Source organism: Ostrea edulis, chromosome 3 (genome assembly GCF_947568905.1).
Source record: "Ostrea edulis chromosome 3, xbOstEdul1.1, whole genome shotgun sequence".
In the NCBI taxonomy this organism is placed as follows: domain Eukaryota; kingdom Metazoa; phylum Mollusca; class Bivalvia; order Ostreida; family Ostreidae; genus Ostrea; species Ostrea edulis.
In genome coordinates, this window is record NC_079166.1 from 28,114,644 (window position 1) to 28,139,279 (window position 24,636).

The 24,636-nt window shown below is 36.1% G+C and overlaps 2 protein-coding genes and 1 pseudogene across 2 annotated transcripts in view; 2 read left to right on the top strand and 1 right to left on the bottom strand.

Moving 5' to 3' along the window:
- Positions 1-1,893, top strand: part of LOC125675733 (dynein light chain Tctex-type 5-B-like) — a 7,892-nt gene extending 5,999 nt beyond the window's left edge. The window contains exon 3 of the mRNA XM_048913522.2: positions 1,144-1,893. Within this exon, the coding sequence (XP_048769479.2) occupies positions 1,144-1,767 (624 nt within the window). The 3' untranslated portion in view covers positions 1,768-1,893. The remainder of the gene's footprint in view (positions 1-1,143) is intronic.
- On the bottom strand, positions 1,141-10,337 carry LOC130053519 (uncharacterized). Its single transcript, XM_056160847.1, has 9 exons — positions 10,095-10,337; positions 8,873-9,191; positions 8,545-8,655; positions 8,223-8,423; positions 7,436-7,675; positions 6,557-6,930; positions 6,152-6,213; positions 5,894-5,954; positions 1,141-2,946 (listed from the first exon to the last, which is right to left on the bottom strand). The coding sequence occupies exons 1-9, from the start codon at positions 10,335-10,337 to the stop codon at positions 2,818-2,820; spliced, it is 1,740 nt and encodes a 579-aa protein (XP_056016822.1). The 3' UTR covers positions 1,141-2,817.
- Positions 10,338-10,535: 198 nt separating this feature from the next.
- On the top strand, positions 10,536-24,233 carry LOC130053520 (uncharacterized; annotated as a pseudogene).
- The last annotated feature ends 403 nt before the right edge of the window (positions 24,234-24,636 follow it).

Below are 24,636 nucleotides of genomic sequence, written 5' to 3' on the forward strand. Positions count from 1 at the left end.
CAAGTTGATGTTAATTAAAGGGGTTTCAACTGTCTCGGTTAAAGTTAGGATTTCGCAAATTCTATGGTCGTTATAATGATCTAGGTTGCCAATACAATCCGCCATTGGTTCAAATGCTGTCTGACGTGTTTCATTCCGAATGTTAGACCATTCTTTACACATAATTGATTTTGACTACTGATTATGCTGTTTACCTGTTCGAGATACAGGTCTTACAGCGGGTGTTGTCTGTCGACAGGGGATGCTTACTCCTCCTAGGCTCCTGATCTCACCCCTGTGGTGTTCGACAATCTGTGTTTGCCCTACTCTTAATTTAGTATTCTTGATAGGAATTACGAGATTGATCACTGTTCGTTTTCTTCACTTTTTCATCCTATACTTTATTCCGAACCCATTGTAGGACATCATGTTCCAATATACGCGTATCGATTAGTAAACTCGATTAAGCCATTCGGGTTAAACTTAAAGGGACTCGTTCACGAATTTTTAACAAAATATTTTTTTTATTTTTGATGTCAAACATTAAAAATATAACTCATTTAATGTTGTCAGACAACATTTTGACCTACTGAATGCAAGAATAAAAACAATATTTTAGCCTTAAATCTGCGTTATGTAAACAAAGACTCAGGTCTTTCTATGTAAACAAACAAACCAGTGAAATATCACTTTTGTGATATAAAGCATCTTAATTTTGCATAATCACAAATTTTAAATTTTAGATGACACATTTTACCCGAAGAATGCTTGAAATGTGAAAGATATAATAAACTTAGAACGATATCCATTTCTTCTGAAAATTTCGTAAACAATAACATACCACAATCTTTGTTTACAAAACCAATAATGAACTCTCTAAAATGAGCTTCTGTGATAATGTATAACCTTAATTTTTATGTGAAATCATTTGAACACATTAGGCAGTAGACTCTGGTCATTAAATGTGAAAAACAAAATTTTGGGGAAAATCTTGAGTCAGTCTCTTTAAGCTGTGACTGGAATGACACTAGGTATTCCAATTTTATAATATTTGTATATAATTTTGACTGTATCTATCTTCATTTTCATTGATAAATATATATGTTTATAATTTACACATTTAAAAACCGTGAGTCTAATATTGTTATACTCATGTTATTGAAGGTAATGTTCCACAGAGATTCCGGAGAAGACAAAGATGAAGAAATATTTACGAACTGGAAAGCGAGGCGAGTGTCCATTGCCAAGTCATCCGAAGATGGTTCAAAGGCCACGGCGCAGTCGCAAGGTGCAATCCCGGATAGGATGCACAGGCGGAGATCCACATTTAAAGGAGTGGCGAATTCAATCACCTCTATGTTAGCCATGCGGAAAATGAGCAAGTTCGGACTGAGCATCAGCAATCCAGAGGATCTTAAACCGAAAGTTCGATACGAAAACACGTATAAAATGAAACCAGACTCCGGCAAGGCCGTGAATACGAACAAAATTGAGACTGTAGTGAAGTCGATATTAAATCGCTTCTTAGAAAAGGAGAAATATTCCGCCTCAACATGTAGTAAATTAGCATGTGACCTGTCGATTCTAATAAAGAATGGAGTGAAAGAACTGGGCTTCCCGCGCTACAAGATTATCTGTAACGTCATCATCAGTCAGCTGGGATGTCAGAGCATGCAAACGGCAAGCAGGTGTCTGTGGGACGCCAGCACGGATAACTTTAGTCACGTGACCTACAACAATTCCTCTCTGTGTGCGGTGGTCACTGTGCATTGTGTGTATTATGAATAAAATAAGAAGAATGAAACTAGACTTCTCTCTACATACACACACACCCGGGATACTCAGAATCCATCACTATATTGTAATATGCAATTTTGAAAATATAACCTTTTGTAATGAATCACAAATCAATAATTTGAGTTTATTTTTTTGCTTAATATTTTCCCAATATAAGTATTGTGTAATCTTATTTAAATTTTGATACACTGCCAATCGACAAATGTACATGTATGACTTCCTAGATGATATGATAACTGTTCGACATTTTCAAACAAGCATGCAATGTATCCATCGACCTGTCCATTTGGTCAGCATATGTATCCATATATCTGTTTATTTGGTCAACACATGTATCTTTCTATAAATGTAACTCTTCATCATCAAGTCAACTCTATGGTCAACATTGTCATCGTAGTTTAAGCGGTGAATGAACATTTTTTGCAAATAGGCATAGATATGTAATTCATTTAGGAACACAGCCGTTATATGTATCCAGATTACTACTGTTTTGGATAGATCGAGGCAGAAAGTGTTCAGTTTAATTTTCTTAACTGTAATAAGGAGTTGACCATCTAATTCTTTCAAATTTCTCAGATACACATGTAACCTGTTGAGAAGCCCAGCATGATCGTTGGAAACAAAACTTGCTCGTCAGCTAAATGTGTGTTACTCCTATACAATAAAGTAAATACTACCGTATAGCGGTTTTTTTTTCGCGGAGTGATAAATTTTGCTTTGCTTATTTTAGCGGTTAGATAGCTTTTCGCTAAAATTTCACTCGCCAAATATCCACACAAATGCGACTTCAATATTTGCAAGAAACATAACTCCTCCTTGTCTGCCAAAAAATTATTAGCACACCTTTGAGCCATCAAATCGCCATATTTTAAACCCGTGAAAAAAAAAACCCGCTATACGGTATTGAATACTGAAACACCAAGAAGGTAAACGGCACTCGGGACAGATAAGAGTTCAAGTTTCTTCGTGTTCCATAGTCATACCAAGAAGGTAAACGGCACTCGGGACAGATAAGAGTTCAAGTTTCTTCGTGTTCCATAGTCATTTCATTTCGTCTGAAATCTTTAAATGCTCTAAAGCCGTGGTAAAATCAGCAGCCAGCTGCAGCGCCTCCATTTTGTTTTTGGTTTTTGAAAGCTTCATCACGTGTTTGTAGAAGGAATCGGGAGCCTGCAATGTAAATTAGGGAAATACTATTGCGAAGCCGGTAAAACAAATTACTTAGCGACCGTTAATGAAATAATAAATCGCTTTCCATTGGTTTGTTGAACGGAATATGAAGGTCGAAAAATTAAGAGAGAAAAAACGGATGCATATTTTTCTGTATTGTTTGTGACCTTCATCCCCCGTTTAACAAAACAAGTGAAACCATTTTATTAATTAAACTTTTCTGTATTTTTTTGTTAAATGAATACTTTCAAGTGTGTAAAATATAGGTATTATTGAACTGTACGCTTTTTAAACGTAACAGCTACATGTAAAAGTCCCCTGACCTTGACCTGTGTCTATATCTGATATATTTGAACGATGGTAAAGGGAAATAACATAGGAAGGACAAACTCTAAACACATAATAGAAAATCATCACATAACACATGCAAGAGTTATTTATCATTCTAAATTCAAATCGTAAGGAAGAAAAAAAAACCCAAGAAAACATATTTTCCAACAATTTCAACAAAACCGCGAAATAGGTCCAAGTGTTCAAATGTGCACGCGGACAGATGGCACAAAACCGGATCTAACTAGATTGGAACAAAATCTGTCTTAATAGTTGCAAACGACAAGAAATGGATTTTAATAGAAATTAAGCAGAACACACACAGCGAATGTAAATGTACTATCATTAGCGGCCACAAATAACAAATGCGAAGATATTTATTCTCAATTCTACCATGGCTATTGCAAATATCAAAGGATTGTCACGGTCATTATTCTGTGATACACCTTCATACGTAATAGCTGATTACAGGAAAATTGATACTTTATCGCTTGCACTTCGTATTTTGCGAATGCAACAATAAAGTCGATGACCGACAATTCAATTTTTATATTCATAAAAATCAATCAATTTCTGCTGTAAAACAAATTATAAATGACTGAAGAACGTTTGTCATTCAATATAAACCAATCATCTGCATTACGAGGGCGATACTCATGTAAACGTGGCGATGCAAAGATAATTTTTTGTTGAACTGTGTATCCAAAGCAATTGATATAATCCCCTAACATACGAGGGCTATTCGATATGTAATGTGTATTGTACGATATCTCATAGCATTCGACTCAAATGGTGAAATGAACATTGCATCCCTTCAAAGTATTCTTCGCGGTTTGAAATACATAATTTCAATCTCTGAATCCATTTCTGAAATGCGTCACGGTACGCTGATTTAGGTAGACCTCTGAACCACTGACTGATGGCTAAGCCAAAGGCTTGACGGGACTTGTAACGACGACCAGATAAGAACTTTTAAAGTTTTGGAAAAAGGAAAAAGTCGCATGGGGCTAGATCTGGAGAGTATGATGGGTGTGGCAAGACGGTAACCTTTTCCGACTTAAACAAAAATGCTTCACAAGCTCAGATGAATGTGATGGAGCATTATCATGAAGTAGACGAACATGCCTAAATCCTGAAACAGGGCGTCGTTTATGATAATATTTGAGCTTTTTTTAGTATTACATCACGGTAATACCGACCTGTAACACTTTTGCCATTCGGCACCAGAATTTGTACGGCTATACTATCACATGAGAAGAATATGCAATAAAGAACTTTATTGTGCTTATGGTTCTTTTGGCAACTACAGGCCTTCTACCGGGTATAGTTAGCCATATTTTGTTTCCAATTTTTCTTACTGGTTCGAAATAGTGAACCCATGTTTCGTCACCAGTAACAATGTTTGCAAAATGTCATTGATTGAATTTTGGGAAACATTTTGAGCAATTGCTTAGAGGTCTGTACTCGTACCCTTTTTTGGTCATTTTTCAATATATGCGGTATCCATCTGGCAGAAATCTTTTGTACTTTCAAAATGAAATGCACCCATGATAGCGATATGTCAACAGCTTTGGCAATATCACTAATCTTGTATCTGCCATCAATTCAATATATTTCCCCGACTTTTGCCTTGCCTGTTACAGTCACAGGTCGGCCAGATTTTGCTGCATCTTTGACGGACTCTGTGCCAGTCAGAAATTTCTTTCTCCACCTACGAACTGTCTCATAAGATACATTATCAGACCCATAAACGTCCCCCAATTCAGTAACAATCTGCATTGCCGAATGACCGAGTTGTGTGCGGACTTTTCTATAAGCTCTAATTTCTTCAATATTCTCTACCCTTTTTCCAACCACTTTTACAACAGTGGTTAACGACTGCCTCTATTGAAATGACTATAAATTTAAAACTATGTGGAGCTGAAGGCTCGTGTTTATACTGTTGGAAATGTATTGGATAGAGCTATGCAAGAGTATCATCATCCACGAAATCGCGCAAAGCGTTATCGCGCTGTTGTACAATACACATTACATATCGAACAGCCCTCGTAAAACTAAATACTTGAAATATTTTTTTCAAAATAGATTTATACTAGAATACCCATACCATTCCACGTTTTTCGTCAGCAAAACCAATGTAGGCCGTTTTGGAAACTGCCATTAAGTGACCTAGTTCGTAGCTATGTAGGAAATGTTTTGAGCCGTAGTAGAATAGAAATAAAGTTCTTGTTTTCGTGTATGTTGCAGGATAACCTCCTTGGTCTCAAAATGTTGTTTGAAATATAAAAGCCTCGGCTAACGCTTCGGCTTTTATATTTCATAACATTTCTTGAACTCTGAGATTATCCAGCAACATACACGAAAACGCGATCATTATTTCTTATTTTCAATGAAACTTGGCATCTCATTTTAGTGTCACACGATTCAGTCGACATATTGTTTATTTTAGTGACAGCTGATGGATGCCAAATTAGTTTGCGACTGTTAAATTTGAATAAATAGTTGAAAACATAAATGCTTTAGTCAATCGAAATACAGAATACACATAAGTTGCATCAGAATATAACATATACAACAGACTCGGATCCATCATACACAGAGTAGCTAGAAAATGTACCTCTTCCTTCATCTGTGCCAAGAAGACGATGTCTTTAGCTCTGTAACTCTCAAATATCTCCCTGAAAGAATACCAACTGTACATATGAAATTCGCACTCCGATTCATTTATGCATTTGCAACTGTTTCGACCTTTTTGAAAGTTTAGACTAATGTCTTTTCTCGTACGATTTTCATTGGATAGATGGTGACATTGTGAAAATAAAGAATGATATGAAAAAAATCCATCCTTGCGAATTATGTTTCAGCCTGCGCTTACCGCGATAGGTTATGTTTTTCTAACCAAGCACCAACTTGTTCCTTGTCCATCTTTGAGAACTTCTGAAATGTAAACATCTCACATCTGAATTCTGGATAATTTCAAAAACGCGAACAGTATAATTGCGTATTGCATTAGTTACTGAATGTCTACAGACATTTGTCGGGTTGATAAAAGTCCATAGCTGCGGGCGAAGCGAATAAGCGTTTATTTCAACGAGGACCAGAAAGATACTTTACTTAAACATTGAAAAAGACTGGTCAGACGTCCTATTGCCGTCTAAACTTTGCTGTACATTTAGATGACAATCACGTGACGTGTTTTATCCAATGACAAAGCGCCAATCTACACCAAGGCAAAACAAATGAAAACATCAAAGAATAAACCATTCTACTTTAAGTTCACCTTCCATCTTTTGGCCTTTTTCTTGTTTTGGGAAAGATCTACTTCTTTCTGCGGAGGAACACTATATATTGACTGTCCGTGTGTGGATGGTGGGGGTGCACTGTATGTAGGTTGTCCATGGGAAGAAACGACTGGTGATTGTTGCATGACAGTCCCCTGTTTTGTAATCCCATCTGTACTATCCCCCGGGCCTTTAAAACACCTTCGTCCGAGTTCTACCGTTAGTTCTTCCATTTTCATTTCAAAAGGTTTGTTGACGAAGTCGTAGTGATAATCCCCGGCAGTCATCAAAGCGAGCCAGCCCTCTGATACATAACCTGGGTCTACTAGCAGTGGAATCCTTGCCCTTTTTAACGAGGATGCGTACGCAGCCTCTGCATGGATAAAAATAAAGAGGTTCATGTACCACAAAGCTCACTTACTGCTAACGTCGAAGAAATTTAAGACACTGATTTTTAAAAAGTACACTGTATGGGAATGTTTACACACTGAGCTGTCAAATTGCGCTAGCATATCTATCCTATATATTTCTATGTACAAACTTTAAATCCCTCGCTGCCTCACCTCCGTCCTATTGCTCACGCTCTGTCTTGATTTAGACTATACATTCACTTCACTCAATGAAACGTTGTACCGCGTTTGGTTAAAATTGTACAAGGGCCTCAGACTGGTAAAGATGGCGAAAATGGGAAAGGTTAAAGCCAAGAGACGAGAGACAAATGTTTGTTCAGATACGGTTTAGATTAGCTAAAGGAGAATTGTAGAGAAAAATATCACCGTCTCAATGTAATAATAACACATCTAACCTTTCAACCAACATGCGAACGTTCTCAACTTTTGCGGTTGGTAATACGTATGTAATGCTATTCATTTACTGACCTCTCCTACAATATTCGCTTCTTTGATAGCTATAGGACATGGAAATCAAAACCACCGAAGCGTTCTGAATGGCTTCTGCCATTCGATCATAGACATTATCCCGCATTTGTTCAATGTCCATCCATACGGTAAACCCCGCTTCCGTTATGGCTTGCTTTATCCTCAACAATAGCTGGCGCTGTTCTCGAGAATAACTAATCATCACGTGGCCTTTCGTTTTCTTCTGAGTAAACTCTTGAAATAAAGAAATTTACAAATAAATATTACCATTCATGAAATGATGATGTAGTAAAGAAATGTGTACACATTAACTAGAAATATTAATTCTCCATATTCAGTTCAAATGGATATTTTGTTTGGACGGATATTACAAAATTTTTGCCATGATTTTATTGTGTTTAAAAACCACTGTTAATCTGGTAGATATCTGTATTTCCATACCGTGTTTCCTCAACAGAACAGGTTCATCACTATTTAGAAAGTCAAATTACGGGAAGGGGTTCAAATTAGGTCTATACTACACATAATAATAAGATGGAAAATAATTTATACAGGAAAACAGGGAAATTTCACCCCGTGTTATTTTCGCGGAAATTCAAATTCGCTTAAAGTTGCTTTTTGCTGCTTTCAAGTAAGGAAGGAATTTCTATTCCATCTGTTTCATACTCAACCAAAGAGCGAAATAAAATCAATAAAGTAAAATCAATAAACCGGGAGCGTTGTGCATAATAAGACTGAAAACAATGTTATGTAACATTACATGTGTGCAAGTGTTGAATAAAATTACCTAAAGATGAGTATTTTTGGGAGGAGTGCAGTTGTTCCGATAATGTCCACAGTACACCTTTAGCAGACTCGCGGACAGATGAGAATTGGGAACGCTGGGCTAGATCGAAGAGAGTTGTCACGACATCTGTTTTTTCGTCCGATACAAATATTTTCTTGTTGTCGTCATCAAATGCAAGATGAGCAAGAGTCTTCGTAGCGGCTAAATTTAAAAGAAAAAAACCCAGCACTGTGAATTTAACACAACAATAGCTTTTGATTTGATATTGAAGCAGAATGCCTTTAGCTATGAATACAAGAATATCTAGTGTTTAATTACTCACTAAGTTGCTCTATTTCCTCTGACTGTTTTAACAGTTTGTTGAGCGGCCCAAGTACACCGTATTGCACCAAAATCTTCTTGTTGGAATCAAATATTGCAAGGTTGCCTATTACTAAAACAACAAATAGTTGACTTCAATACATCCTTCTTCTGTATGTCATATTATAAAGAATTAGATATATATACAAGAAATGCATATAAAACATTCTGTTTTAAAGAAATTTTAAAGTTACTGCACATGCTTCATAAAATAGAAGAAAGGACATGTTCTTCCATCAATCAACACTAGTATTGTTGGCTGAAATGATGATAAAATGAAATATGCGTACTCTTTGCCAGTTCGAATGCTAGCCATCCGTCGAATTCCCCGGATTTAGATTGTATAGCTTCCTCTATCCCGCACATAATGTATTCTACGTCACTACGACTTCCCGCCATGCATGCGTCATTTTCGTTCATAATGTCACTGGCAGCTGCCAAAATTGGGACGCTCAGCAAAAAGTCATTTCTGACGGTTTCATTCTCCAAGTACTTTAGGTAGACCGGAAGGAACCCTGCCGCTCGGATGCTAGTGGTTGTGACGTCACAGAATGTACACATATTGTGTGTGGTTGCAGTTATAAATTTCACAGCATTCTTCTGTCGTGTCTAATATTTAAAGTCATTAATTAGATAAAACACTATACATTTTTTTTTATAATCCTATTTTGAGTTCCACCGTGAATTGGCTGAAATATTGCCAAAACGGCGTAAAACCCCAATCAATCAATCTATACGATTTCTAAATGAATGAAATAATCACTCTTTGACATGTTTAGAAAATATTGTTACTTGCACTTTTATTTAAATGGCATAAGGGAAATTAGTGGTACGAAATACCCTCATTATATCTCAATAAAACAACTGCTCCGAAATCTGTGGACCGTTCTTAATTAAACGAAAAGTTCACTTTGATTATCAAAATTAAAAAGATACAGAAAAAGATGATCTAGGCAAAAGCTCTACTAGACATCTTCTAGCCAAGAGGAACATACTAGTAATGTAGTGAGAAAAAGAAATGTAGAAAAAATGAATATTTTCACAATTTGTATGGTGACGTTTACTTTTCTTGGCATATTTTGAACAACCATGGTAAAAGGAATCTTTTCACCATGAAATTTCTTTTGGAAATTATATTTTAATTGAATTTATTTGTCAGAAATGTTTTTTATAGGGATTAATGTTAATCTCTATAATAGATAATTCTTATATGCATGTCTTGGTCAATTTGAAAATTCTTTAGGTTAATCACTATGTGAGTTTTGATACCAAGTTTTGTATTACATAGCAATGAAAAATTGGGGTTTTATGAATCAGGTACCTTAATTTCTTTAAGAAAGGTAAGAAAGGTTGAATGCTTGATATAGAAGTGTAAGTTGAATATAAGAATGATTGAACATGGTTTTTGATTGATTGTATGCAGAGGAAAATTCATAGATTCGCTGAAACATGTAAAGTGTATTTTAAAAAAAAAAGCTGGTTTGTTACTATATAAAGCAAAGTAGTACTTACATCTGTCTTCTGTGTAATGTACAGATCATGAATAGAATCTAGGGCGTCTTTTGCGTATGTTAGCAAGTCCTTGGCCGCTGAGAGTTTCATGGACATATCAGACGAAAATACGGTTCCATTCATGAACAATCCCCATACAATCAACTCAGTTTGTGATATTCGCGGGAGATTTTTCCGATTTTGCAGACAGAGAGCAATCATGTCGTCGAACAGACTACCTTCTTTCAACACGTCTGAGCACATCTCTTTCCGAGCTGAAAATATTCTGAAAGTGTCAATCCTGTTGTCATTAAACCGCCTACTCCATTAGCGAGTGTCTGTATAGCGTTTGAAATTTCCGCAGAATCCAAAGATTTCCCTTCGGACCAAGACTGTCGTATTTCTGATAGCAGTCTCTCGTTGTCTTCAATATAACGTTGTGTCAGTTTCTGCTTTTTGTCAATGGCGCCTGTAGAGGTAGAAGGCGGTGCTTGTGGACCCTTTGGTAGTTTCGTAGAAAACATTTTTTTCTCCCTTCCCGTCTTCAAACTATAGGGACAGGTTTCGTTAATTCATTATCCTAGAAACAGATTATGAAAACAGTTTTACTCTGAACGCTTCATGATAAAGAAGGTGTTGCATGTCTCATGTTAATTTCCTTAAAGGTGTTGGATGAAAAATCGAAAAAATTAAGTTATTCAAATATATGATAAAACCAATTGGAACGTATCTCTTTATTCAATAATTTTTGAAAATAAGATTAAAAGACTTGTATTGACAAAATTAGCCAAAATATTTCGAGTTTAAATCAAGCAATAAGCAGTAATAAGCGATTTACATGATTTTTAGCGTTAAAATTGAGGGGTATCCCCGAATTTCAGAAAAACTGCCTCCGTGAAACAAAATAAATTTAGCATGAACATGTTCTTCGAGTTTTCCTCTAAAAATAACTATCGTTTTGAAATTTTGTTTCACGAGGGCATTTTTTTGTTGTTAAAGAAATCGAAACGACTTCACTGGTATTATTTTCAACTTCACCTGTACGTTAATTTTCCTTTGTAATGGATGGTCTACTGCGTGGTTTAGTGGAAAACACCAGATATTACTGAACTGGATTTCAAAATTTTTCACAATATCATATTTACATATGAGAAACATTTTAGGATAGGGAAGTCTGATTTTAAAATATGTCCAATTTGTATGCTAGAATGCGAGGACATAATGCATTTATTTATTACATGTAAAGAGTTGGCTGAATTTAAGAACAATTTTGTTATTTATCATCTTGAATCGTTATTGAAAGATTGTGAAAGTGATGTTTTTAACAGATTAAACTTTGAAGAAATATTCGTGACAGCATTACATAAAAGTATCAAAACGTGAATGTATTTTTTTGTAAATTATTTTATATCAGTATGCAGATTTTGTATTTATAAAAGAAGACAGATTTTTTTTGCAAAGTGAAAAGAAAATTGATATTGAAAGGCTTTGTAGATATACATTGAGACATTACATTTCATATAACCATTATCAATTGACTGTTTTAGAAAAGAAAATGAACCTGTTTAAAAAGTTTTTCTCACATAGAAATCCTCTATTGAAAGAAACAGAGGGAATATTATTGTTCATATTTTAGATACAAAGTGTTTTAAATGTGATTGTAACTGATGATCTGTTTAAATGTTAATCAATAAAAGAGAAGAGAAAAAAAGGTAGTCGACTCTTGTGTGTAAAGATAATTTCTATTTTTAAAACGACCGGGTTCGACTCCCTCACGAACACATTTTTTTTTGTTCATATTACATTTTCCATCTAGATTTTTTTTTATAATTGAAACACGCTTCTAGTTTTTATAAAATGTTTCATGTCAAATCTCTGTTGATTACCATGTGCCGAGTTTGAAGTAAGCTTCCAACCTGGTGCAATAGAACACCCCAAATATCCGCGTTTCAACCCAAATAAATGCTTCTGTTACAAAAAGACTTAATTGACATCTGCTCAGTATTTATTTATTCACTTATATTTTTCTAACTGAAGTCGAGACGTTGACAGAGGTGTATGTGAGATTGATAGAGGTCCCTCTCGAGAATTTTTCACTCATATGGGGACGTCACCACTGCTGGTGAAGGGCTGCAAAATTTAGGCCAATGCTGGGCGTTTATGGCCTTTGAGTACGGAGAGATCTTTATCATGCCACACCTGCTGTGACAAGGGACCTTGGTTTCTGCGATCTCATCCAAAGGTCCGCCCCCATTTATTCGCCTCTTACGACAAGCAAAAGATACTGGGGACCTAATCTAACCCGAATGTCCACGGGTATAAGACATACACATGTAATTGTTTAACGACACTTATGGAAATATACGAAGTATTCAAACATAAAAGCTAAATTTCTAGTAACATTTCAATTAATAGAATGAATTTTTATTAGCTGTGATCGGAATTTCAACGGCATTGTAAATGTCAAACGTTTCAAATTGCATGTTATATGCGCAACAAATGCTATATTTATGTACAGCTGTCGGGGGCGGATCCAGGAATTGCGGTAACGGGGGGCGCCACTTTATGAGGCAGTAGGTCCAAGCGAAGCCCCTGGAAGCTCCTGAATTTTACAGATTTTATAGGGCTTGAAATATGTCTCCTATTTAAGTCATTTGTACTATTTTCTATCATTTCTATAAGGTGAAATTAATAAAATGACGCAAATTTTAAGGGTTTTTGGAAAAACGTAAATTCCCCCAATGAAGTAATTCAAGAAATCAAAAAATGTTGTCATTTCTTTCTCCGGGAGTGGAAGAAATCATTGCTTATTTTATCGTTTAGTACATTTTTCTTAACAAGATACCACGATTTACCTTAAATTTGAAAATTTTAGAGGGGGCGCGCGCTAGCTGCGCCCCCTTTAAATCCGCCACTGGCTGTGCTCAGCCATGTCATTACGTAAGGGTTAATGTACGAGTATCGCTTAAAAGTAATGGACCGAGGCCCCGAATGGAGTGATACGAGTACATTGACCCACTTAAAATCCACTGTAAACATTAATAAAAACTAAATTTTAATTTAATTTTAATCATGTCTTACGTTTTTCATTCTTTTGTTGCATGCATTTATATCTACTTGTATAAAGGTTGACCTACTTTCCGAACTCTCCATTCCTGAAAAATAATGGAGCGTTCGAACAAAAGAATGACGTCATAGGTGGATTTTAAGTTAAGTTACAAGACTTGACCCCACCTCAATAACATGTAGGGGCATCTGAGGAAGCATGGTTGACATTGAATACATGTACATCGTAGAGTCATTTCCTATTCCTTAACCACGGATATATTATTTTTCATTCCTATTCTTTTAAAACATTGAATTTTTAAAACATAACTTTACTTTCAATTTACCACTAAGTGTCATTCATTATGCAATGAACTCAAAGCATTACCTTACTGACCTAGATGTTTTCTTAAATTCCGGATTAGAGTACTCTCTCCAGGTTACCAGAAGATATTAGAAGGAATTTCATGTCACTTGATGAAGTTAGTAAGCACATATTCGTGAGAGAAATAAGACCAGCATGTACATGCATGCATACAAGTTTCATGCTTTGTGGATTCGTGACGGTGCTGCGTTTAGTGATACTTTAAACATTGCCATGGATGATCTATCACAAACAGATCGATCGGGGTATTTAAAAATGTGTATATCTTTCAAATATTGTAATCGCCACTGTTAAAGTGTGTATTGTCCTAGATGTCCCCCTTTTGACTGATATAAACAGACAAATACATAAAAATTGAGAAAAATACCCAAACTAAACCCATAGTTAATTCATTATATATATATATATATATATATATATATATATATATATATATATATATATATATTAAAAGAAATAGAATAAACAGTACACAAAGTTAAAAATTTTAATTTATTCTTTTAAATTTTTAAATTTTTAGATTTTTAAATTTTTAACTTTGTGTACTGTTTATTCTATTTCTTTTAATATTTTATACCGGACACTGTGATTTTTTTTAAAAACACAATTTGGATATATATATATATATATATATATATATATATATATATATATATATATATAAATTCAAATATAAGAAGAAACGAACTGACTACATAGAAATTTGTCAGCTATTTTTATATTCACGTTTGGATGTATTTAAAAGACATATACGGTACTCTAAGCGTGTGTACAGTCCACGAAACAAAATGACTGCATAGAAACTCCTACAGAGAGAGGGAGAGAGGGGGAGGGGAGAGAGATGGGGTCCGACAATAAATCATTTTGCTTTTGTAGTAGGGTCATTCTGCTGATCATGGGGTTGTTAGGTCTTGTGCACCGCAGATTTGTTAGTGATCTCAGATTATATTAGATTACACCTGTTAGTCGCCGTTTGGACTCTCGTGAAAACTTCGAAAAACATCCACCCTTCCTCTTTATTTTTCAATATTTTTTGTGTAACAGGAAACGAAAAAGTGCAACGGACCAAACAGGGATCGAATCCGGTTGACCGCTACATTCCTCCCTCCTTGAATGTCTTCCCACTTGAAGACATCAACCCAGGGTCTTAATCCCCTGGCAGGCATTTTCTCCTTTCAGTTCCAGGGGCTTGCCACGGCGCCAAATGTAACATGAAAGGAGAAAATGCAACGGACCAGACCAGGATTCGAGCCCGGGCCCCCTGAATCTCTAGTCGGGTGCTTTACCAACTGGCCACCGGCGATCGAACCCGGCTGACCACTACATTTGTTTAACTCGTTGCGCTCTCTCTCTCTCTCTCTCTCTCTCTCTCTCTCTCTCTCTCTCTCTCTCTCTTAAATAAGTAAAAGAAGAAACAAGCAACCAAACAAATAAATTAAATTTATTAGTCCCATATAACCTGCATACAAAATTTCAGCTCAATCGGTTCAAAAACACCAGAGTGATAGTCGAAAATATTTCGCCATGATTACAGCTCGCGGAGCATTGATCTCGCAATCAAGATATTTCATGGTACGGGAAGTACATGCCAGGAACACATGAAACCCACACATCGGTTCACAAACACCAGATATATTGCAGAGTTGCTGAAAATTGTGCAAAGCTCGCGGCGCTTTAAGCTCTCGTTCCAGAATGTCAGTCATGTCAGAGGGTGACTTGTAATCTACATACAAAATTTCAGCCCGATCGACAAGCACCAGAGATATGAGTGCGGACAGACAAACATATCAAGTTATATCTATGTAACCCCCCCCCCCCCCGCGATATAAGAGAGGGTACAATAAAATACCTCTGTGTAATCTATCCTAAAAATGTCAATAAAATATTGGCGGGCGACGATTTAGGACGGGCGATGATTTGGGGTGTACTATAATAGTATATCCCAAACAGTGGCGTAGCTACACTGTAGCACTATATGCACGTGCTTACACATATTTTCGTTAAATTTTTATTACATATTACGAAAAATGTCCTCAGCTTTTGGGGGAATGCCGACCCCACACCCCCTACTTACAAATATTTCAAACCTAGCTACGCCACTGCCAAATCGTCGCCCCTAATGATAGTGCAATCTTGTCCCAAATCGTCGCCGGGGTGAAATGTCATCCCAAATCGTAGCCGGCGAAGATTTAGGATGGGGCGACGATTTGGGGTGTAACATGCCTTAGTGTAACGATATCTACCGACTTCTCACTGACTGCATGTACCGTTCTGATATCAGTGCACATGATGAAAACATGGCTGTTGGGTTTAGAGGTTTAAAGATCAGACCCAGTTGCACAAAAGTTAGTTAACTTTAACTGACAGTTAAAGCTGTATGGTCCGCATTACAATATTTTTTTCCATCTCGTAAAAACGCTATTAAATCATCGCACGTATGTAGTTATGAGACTGTATGACCTATCATAAATTATTTCACCTGTTTTAACCCAAATAATTTGATTTTAAATCGATGTTTACAAATAACCGCGTCACTCTGCCATTTCAAGTGACAGTCACGTGACCAGTTCAAACTTTCAGATCATCGGTGGTCTTATCTGTGTAAAGCTGTGTATTTTGTTATAACAGTACCGTACCATAAGTTTAATAGAAATAAAAATATCAAATACCTCTTAGTAATTCGTTGTTTTACGCTCTTTCAGCCTTAAAACTAGACAGTTTCGTATGAGTTAATAACATCATGTTGGGATTCTCCTGACGCGCGTGGGTCTATTTATATACGTCTATTATGGGATGATTTATATATGTAGCCACTATATTTACTTTCTAAATAATATTCGCACTGTTTTCTTTTACATGCAGATGTTTTCAGGCATGTAATTAAGGGAAAGTTAATAACTTTATAAAGGAATGAATCTGCTTTAAAGTAATTATGTACAAAAATAATACATGAACATCGGGTCATACAGTTTTAAACACTATAGCTATTCATATATTCATAGCTAAAGGCATTCTGCTTCAATATCAATCATAAGCTTTTGTCGTGTTAAATTAACAGTGCTGTACAGTGCTGATTTGTTTTCTTCTATTTAGCCGCTACGAGGACTCTTCCTCATCTAGCATTCGATGACGACAACAAGAAAATATTTGTATCGGACGAAAAAACAGATGTCGTGACTACTCTCTTCGATCTAGCCCAGTGTTCCCAATTCTCATCTGTCCGCGAGTCTGCTAAAGGTGTACTGTGGACATTATCGGAACAACTGCACTCCTCCCAAATATACTCATCTTTAGGTAATTTTATTCAACACTTGCACACATGTAATGTTGAATAACATTGTTTTCAGTCTTACTATGCACAACGCCCTCGTTTTATTTTCGCTCTTTGGTTGAGTATGAAACAGAGGGAATTGAAATTCCTTCCTTACTTGAAAGCAACAAAAAACAACTTTAAGCAAATTTGAATTTCCACGAAAATAACACGGGGTGAAATTTCCCTGTTTCCTTGTATAGATTATTTTCCATCTTATTCCTATGTGTAGTATAGACCTATTATCATGAGTTATTTCTGTCAAACACTGGTGATCCTTAGAAATGGTGTCATGGAAATGCAATTTTTCCGGAAGGGTTTAACATTTAATAACAAAGTACCTGATTTTGAACAGATCTCCACAAAAGAGGACATATTGAAAAACAAATGCTTTGAATTCAATCTCTTACAGCAGATTCGGGAGAAGCCAAACTATGATATGAATGAAGATGATTATTTGAAAGAAATACGTAACTATAAAGGGCCTAATTCCATGCTTACAAATTGGAAAATTCAATTAAAATCTTCAAAATTTGTTGAAATTCATTAACTTCACGTTTTATGACTAATTTCAAACCATTTCTTGCGATTTTACGTCAGCGTTAAAGTTATCACAGTACATCCCAGCACTTGTTTGTGAATTTTACTCAATGTGTGCGGGGTATTTTTTTCTGCCATTGATCTAATTTTGATATGATACGTACTACATGCGTAGAAACATAGTTGGGTTTGATTTGATAGGAACATATCTTATTGAATGAATATACAAATGGATTACTTACAAGTTCTAGCAACTTAGAAAACCTCTCCCGAATAGATAGGTAGATACATGTAGGGAAACATTCTTTCTCCTTTGAAAATTTTCTGATTCACTTTTATATAGCTCCTGGAATGTATTGGCTCTAAATAGTGATGAACCTGTTCTTTTGAGGAAACACGGTATGGAAATACAGATATCTACCAGATAACAGTGCTTTTTGAAATCACAATAAACTCATAGGAAAATTTTTGTAATATCCGTCCAAACAAAATATCCATTTGAACTGAATATGAAGAATTAATATTCCCAATTAATGTGTACACATTTCTTTACTACATCATCATTTCATAAATGATAATATTTATTTGTAAATTTCTTTAGTTCAAGAGTTTACTCAGAAGAAAACAAAAGGCCACGTGATGATTAGTTATTCTCGAGAACAGCGCCATCTATTGTTGAGGATAAAGCAAGCCATAACGGAAGCGGGGTATACCGTATGGATGGACATAGAACAGATGCGTGATAATGTCTATGATCGAATGGCAGAAGCCATTCAGAACACCTCGGTGGTTTTGATTTCCATGTCCTACAGCTATCAAAGAAGCGAATATTGTAGGAGAGGTCAGTAAATGAATAACATTCTTTAATAGGTTTGTTTGAGGGGTGTTCAGGGAAAACGTTACATACGTATTACCAAAACCGCAAAGGTTGAGGAGGTTCGCATGTTGGTTGAAAGGTTAGATGTGTTATTATTGCATTGAAACGGTGATATTTTTCTCTACAATTCTCCTTTAGCTAATCTAAACCGTATTTGAACGAAATTTGTATCTCGTCTCTTGGCTTTAACTTTTTCCATTTTTGCCATCTTTATCAGTCTGAGGAACTTGTATAATTTTAAACGAACGCGGTACAACGTTTCATTGAGTGAATTTATAGTCTAAATCAAAGTAGAGCGTGACCAATAGGATGGAGGTGAGGCAGCGAAGAAATTTATTGGATATATATGCTAGCGCAATTTGACAGCTCAGTGTATTTTTTTTAATCAGTGCCCTAAGATTCTTCGACGTTAGCAGTAAGTGAGCTTTGTGACCCATGGACCTCTTTATTTTTATCCATACAGAGGCTGATTACGCATCCTCGTTAAAAAGGGCAAGGATCCCACTGCTAGTAGACCCCGGTTATATGCCTGAGGGCTGGCTCGCTTTGATGACTGCCGGGAATTATTATTACGACTTCGTCAACAAACCTTTTGAAATGAAAATGGAAGAACTAATGGTAGAACTCGGACGAAGGTGTTTTAAAGTCCCGGGGGATAGTACAGATGGGATTACAAAACAGGGGACTGTCATGCAAAATCACCAGTCGTTTCTTCCCATGGACAACCCACATACAGTGCAACCCCACAATCCACACACGGACAGTCAATATATAGTGTTCTTCCGCAGAAAGAAGTAGATCTTTCCCAAAACAAGAAAAGGGCCAAAAGATGGAAGGTGAACTTAAAGTAAAATGGTTTATTCTTTGATGTTTTCATTTGTTTTGCCTTGGTGTAAATTGAAGCTCTGTCATTGGATAAAACACGTCACGTGATTGCCGGTTAAATGTACAGGAAAATTTAGACGGCAATAGGACGTCTGACCAGTCTTTTTCAATGTTTAAGTAAAGGAACTGGTTGTAAACTATGCATTTTTATGGTCCTCGTTGAGATAAACGCTTACATATGTATTCGCTTCGCCCGCAGGTATGGACTTTCATCAACCCGACAAATGTCTGTAGACAGTCAGTAAGAAATGTAATACGCAATTATGTTTGCATTTTTTAAATTATCCAGAATTCAGATGTGAGATGTATGCATTTCAGAAGTTCTCAACGATGGACAAGGAACAAGTTGGTGCTTGGTTAGAAAAAACATAACCTACCGCGGTAAGCGCAGGCTGAAACATAATTTGCAAGGATGGATTTTTTTTCATATCATTCTTTATTTTCACAATGTCACCATCTATCCAATGAAAATCGTACGAGGAAAGACATTAGTCTAAACTTTCAAAAAGGTCAAAAAGTTGCAAATGCATAAATAAATGGGAGTGCGAATTTCATATGTACAGTTGATATTCTTACAGGGAGATATTTGAGAGTTACAGAGCTAATGACATCGTCTTCTTGGCACAGATGAAAGAAGAGGTACATTTTCTAGCTACTCTGTGTATGATGGGTCCGAGTCTATTGTATATGTTATATTCTGATGCAACTTGTGTGTATTCTGTATTTCGATTGACTAAAGCATTTATGTTTTCAACTATTTATTCAAATTTAACAGTCGCTAATGTGGTATCCATCAGGTGTCACTAAAATAAACAATATGTCGGCCGAATCGTGTGACACAAAAATGAGATGAGTAGTTTCATTGAAAATAAGAAATAATGATCGCGTTTTCGTGTATGTTGCTGGATAACCTCAGAGTTCAAGAAATGTTATGAAATATAAAAGCCGAAGCGTTAGCCGAGGCTTTTATATTTCAAACAACATTTCGAGACCAAGGAGGTTATCCTGCAACATACACGAAAACAAGAACTTTATTTCTATTCTACTACGGCTAAAAACATTTCCTACATAGCTACGAATTAGGTCACTTAATGACAGTTTCCAAAACGGCCTACATTGGTTTTGCTGACGAAAAACGTGGAATGGTATGGGTATTCTAGTATAAATTTATTTTGAAAAAAATATTTCAAGTATTTAGTTTTACGAGGGCTGTTCGATATGTAATGCGCGATAACGCTTTGCTCGATTTCGTGGATGATGATACTCTTGCATAATTCTATCCAATACATTTCCAACAGTATAAATACGAGCCTTCAGCTCCACATAGTTTTAAATTTATAGTCATTTCATTAGAGGCAGTCGTTAACCACCGTTGTAAAAATGGTTGAAAAAAAAGGTAGAGAATATTGAAGAAATTAGAGCTTATATAAAAGTCCGCACACAACTCGGTCATTCGGCAATGCAGATTTTTACTGAACTAGGGGAAGTATATGGGTCTAATAAGGTATCTTATGAGACAGTTCGTAGGTGGAGAAAGAACTTTCTTACTGGCACAGAATTCGTCAAAGATGTAGCAAAATCTGGCCGACCTGTGACTGTAACAGGCAAGGCAAAAGTCGGGAAATATATTGAATTGATGGCAGACACAAGATTCGTGATATTGCCAAAGCATATCGCTATCGCGGGTGCATTTCATTTTGAAAGTACGAAAGATTTCTGCCAGATGGATACCGCATATATTGACAGATGACCAAAAACGGGTACGAGTACAAACCGCTAAGCAATTGCTCAAAATGTTTCCCAAATTCAATCAATGACAATTTGCAAACATTGTTACTGGTGACGAAACATGGGTTCACTATTTCGAATCAGGAACAAAAATTGGAAATAAGATATGGCTAACTATACCCGGTAGAAGGCCTGTAGTTGCCAAAAAACCATAAACACAAATAAGGTTTTTTATTGCATATTCTTCTCATGTGATAGTATAGCCGTACAAATTCCGGTGTCGAAGGGCAAAAGTGTTACAGGTCGGTATTACCGTGATGTAATACTAAAAAAAGCTTAAGAAATATTATCATAAACGACGCCCTGTGTCAGGATTTAGGCATGTTCGTCTACTTCATGATAATGCTCCATCACATTCATCTGAGCTTGTGAAGCATTTTTGTTTAAGTCGGAGAAGGTTACCGTCTTGCCACACCCATCATACTCTCCAGATTTAGCCCCATGTGACGTTTTCTTTTTTCCAAAACTTTAAAAGTTCTTATCTGGTCGTCGTTACAAGTCCCGTCAATTTATACTCAAGAAATTTCGACAGTTGTGATGCTACGTGCCTAGCTGGTGTACAACGACGATATTTTGAAAAATAAAGTTGAAATTAAGTTTAAAGACAGGGTCACTTGGGGCCTTTATCCTACTCTGCTTTTTCGATAATTTTGCTTACATTTTTTAAAACCTTTTTTTTTTTTAAATTTCATCTGTCAGAAAAGCGGCAGAATTAACTTCCTACGTTGAATAGGTATTAAGCAATCCAAAGGGTTTGATAGACTTCTGAATCTATATCAGTGTAAATAACAAAGTAAGAGATACCTGTAGGACACGTGATATTACAAATGTACTGCTCACAAAAATCATAACCGTAACCTTCTACTACGTCACAGGTAAAGTCTGTAAGCAATATAATAAAGAAAGAAAATCATATACACGAAAGAAAAGTTTAAATGTATAATTAAAACAAATAATTAGATACAGTATGAAGGATTTTTTTTAATTATTATTAGCATTGTCCATTGTACAAATAGAAATTAAGTGCATCATAATATATACCTTTAAAGGTAAGATGTACAATGAATATATAATCACTCATACCAACCATTCATACTTCACTCATACATTTAAAAAATAGCTGAAATTATACCAAACTAATAATTATTGAGATTGCTGTAACATATAGTATAAAAAATATATAAATTCACACACAAACATTGCAGGCATACGAGGGACGAGAAACACTAATATTGATTTCAAGGTCCGTGGTCTTAGGCCAAGGTTATAACCGGTAACTGTGGGCACTAAATAAAGATGACAAGTTGGAAAAGGAATATGTAGGAGGTTTGTCACAAAATTCCGTGGACAGGGCTTATAACTTTTAAAGTATCGATTTAATTTCATAAAAACAGCTACATGTATAAAAATTACAAATTAAACCTTTGTTAACCAATACCCCAAATTAAAACTTTGTACTTCTTCAATCTCAACCGCCGCGGTGTTCTAGAGGTTAGAGCGTTCGCCCCGCATGAGGAAGGCCGGGGTTAAAATCCCGGCCGCGACAAACCTAAGTCGTGACAGTTCCATCGCCAAACGCTCAGCACCAGGTGTAAATGTCACGGGTCCTCGTTGATGACCTTAAAAACGGATGTCCCGTGTCGCAGTAGGTGTGGCACGCTAAAGAACCCTCATAGGCCTAAATTTGCAGCCCTTCACCGGTCTTGGTGGCGTCTGCATATGAGTAAATAATTCTCGAGAGAGAGACGTTAAGCAAGAAACAATCAATCTTCAATCTCTCATACAGTCCAATGTCTGTCTTCCCGAATAGTGTCATCCAGTAATTGTACCATTTTTGGTGGATTTCCTTCGGCCTGTCTCTCTTTCCTGGCATACAGTCCTTATATTCTTCAGAAAATGTGTTAATATTCAGGTCAAAGTCAGTTGTATATCGAATGTTACATTGTGAGCACCATGAAATAAAAGAACCATCCCATACAACAATTTTTCTATGAAATAACAGTTTTCCATGATTTTCGTCTCTTGTCACTTTGATTTTGTATGCATGTATTTATGTATATATGAAATTGTCTCTCTGTGTTATAGAACACTCCTTCAAAATATTGATAAAAACTTTGCATTCATTATTCCGTAATACGAAACTTACATGTAGATCGTGTACTCTACCAGTATTAACATGTATCACAGACACTGCTGATTAGGTCGTGCATGTACATCTATCGTGTCAACACTTTATCAGAGTCTCTTTCAATTATCAATATCATTCATCTGCTGGAATTTCCATGGGCACAAATCGTTCTCCATTATCAGCTGATCTGTTTTTGTATACTCGTAAGGTATTCAAAAGCTTCTACATCAGAAGAAAAACATCTTTTGCTGTGACATTCAACTCGACATTTAGATGTATCGATGACGTTTTTTAATTTTTTTTTATTTATATGTCATATTAAATATATTCAAGTGAACTCGAAAGATAAGACATCACAGAGTCTTCCACATCTTCATCATACATTTATTTCATTGACCGTACATATTAAAGTTGGTTGGTTATTTTACGTCCCGTCAATAATGTTTCACTCACATCAAGACATTGCCAGTTGTAGATGAAGTACCAGAAACCTATGTTTAGCCCTAACGGTTCTAGTAGTGAGGGTTCTTTAACGTACCAACGTCTGTCGCGGTTTTTCTTTAGGCCATATCCGAAAGACCCGTAATCGACACTTCTATAGACCGAGCGTTTGGCGAAGCAGCGATCACTATCTATGTTTAACATCTTAGGTTTGACGCGGCCATGGCACGAACGGGGCTGGAACTCACGACATCCCGGTTACGAACGCTCTGCCAGTGAGCTACAGCGACCGGTTAGATATTAAAGGAAAACTAACTCAACGTTATATCGAACAGCATGACTTCAGCTTAATTCTCAAATGGTCATCTCCCCATATTTATATAGCAATATTCCATTATAAACTGCATATGGTGCTTATGTCTCTCAACTGATTCGATACACAAGGGTTTGTTCCGCGTATGATCAGTTTCTAAATCGAAACGGGCTACTGACAAACAACTTGATGTTAATTAAAGGGGTTTCAACTGTCTTGGTTAAAGTTAGGATTTCGCAAATTCTATGGTCGTTATAATGATCTAGGTTGCCAATACAATCCGCCATTGGTTCAAATGCTGTCTGACGTGTTTCATTCCGAATATTAAACCATTCTTTACACATAATTGATTTTGACTACGGATTGCGCTGTTTACCTGTTCGAGATACAGGTCTTACAGCAGGTGTTGTCTGTCGACAGGGGATGCTTACTCCTCCTAGGCTCCTGATCTCACCCCTGTGGTGTTCGACAATTTAGTATTCTTGATAGGAATTACGAGATTGATCACTGTTCTTTTTCTTCACTTTTTCATCCTATGCTTTATTCCGAACCCATTGTAGGACATCATGTTCCAATATACGCGTATCGATTAGTAAACTCGATTAAGCCATTCGGGTTAAACTTAAAAGGACTGGTTCACGAATTTTTAACAAAATGTTTTTTTTATTTTTGATGTGAAACATTAAAAATATAACTCATTTAATGTTGTCAGACAACATTTTGACTTACTGAATGCAAGAATAAAAACAATATTTTAGCCTTAAATCTGCGTTATGTAAACAAAGACTCGAGACTTTCTATGTAAACAAACAAACCAGTGAAATATCACTTTTGTAATATAAAGCATCTTA

Excerpts from the sequence above, each read along its gene's own strand:
- LOC130053519 (XM_056160847.1), bottom strand. The coding sequence starts at position 10,337 with ATGTGCTCAGACGTGTTGAAAGAAGGTAGTCTGTTCGACGACATGATT. Across the intron at positions 9,192-10,094 it reads ACATTACACAGAAGACAGAT|ACACGACAGAAGAATGCTGT; the intron begins GTAAGTACTACT and ends TTTAAATATTAG. Across the intron at positions 8,424-8,544 it reads AGAGGAAATAGAGCAACTTA|CCGCTACGAAGACTCTTGCT; the intron begins GTGAGTAATTAA and ends TTTTAAATTTAG.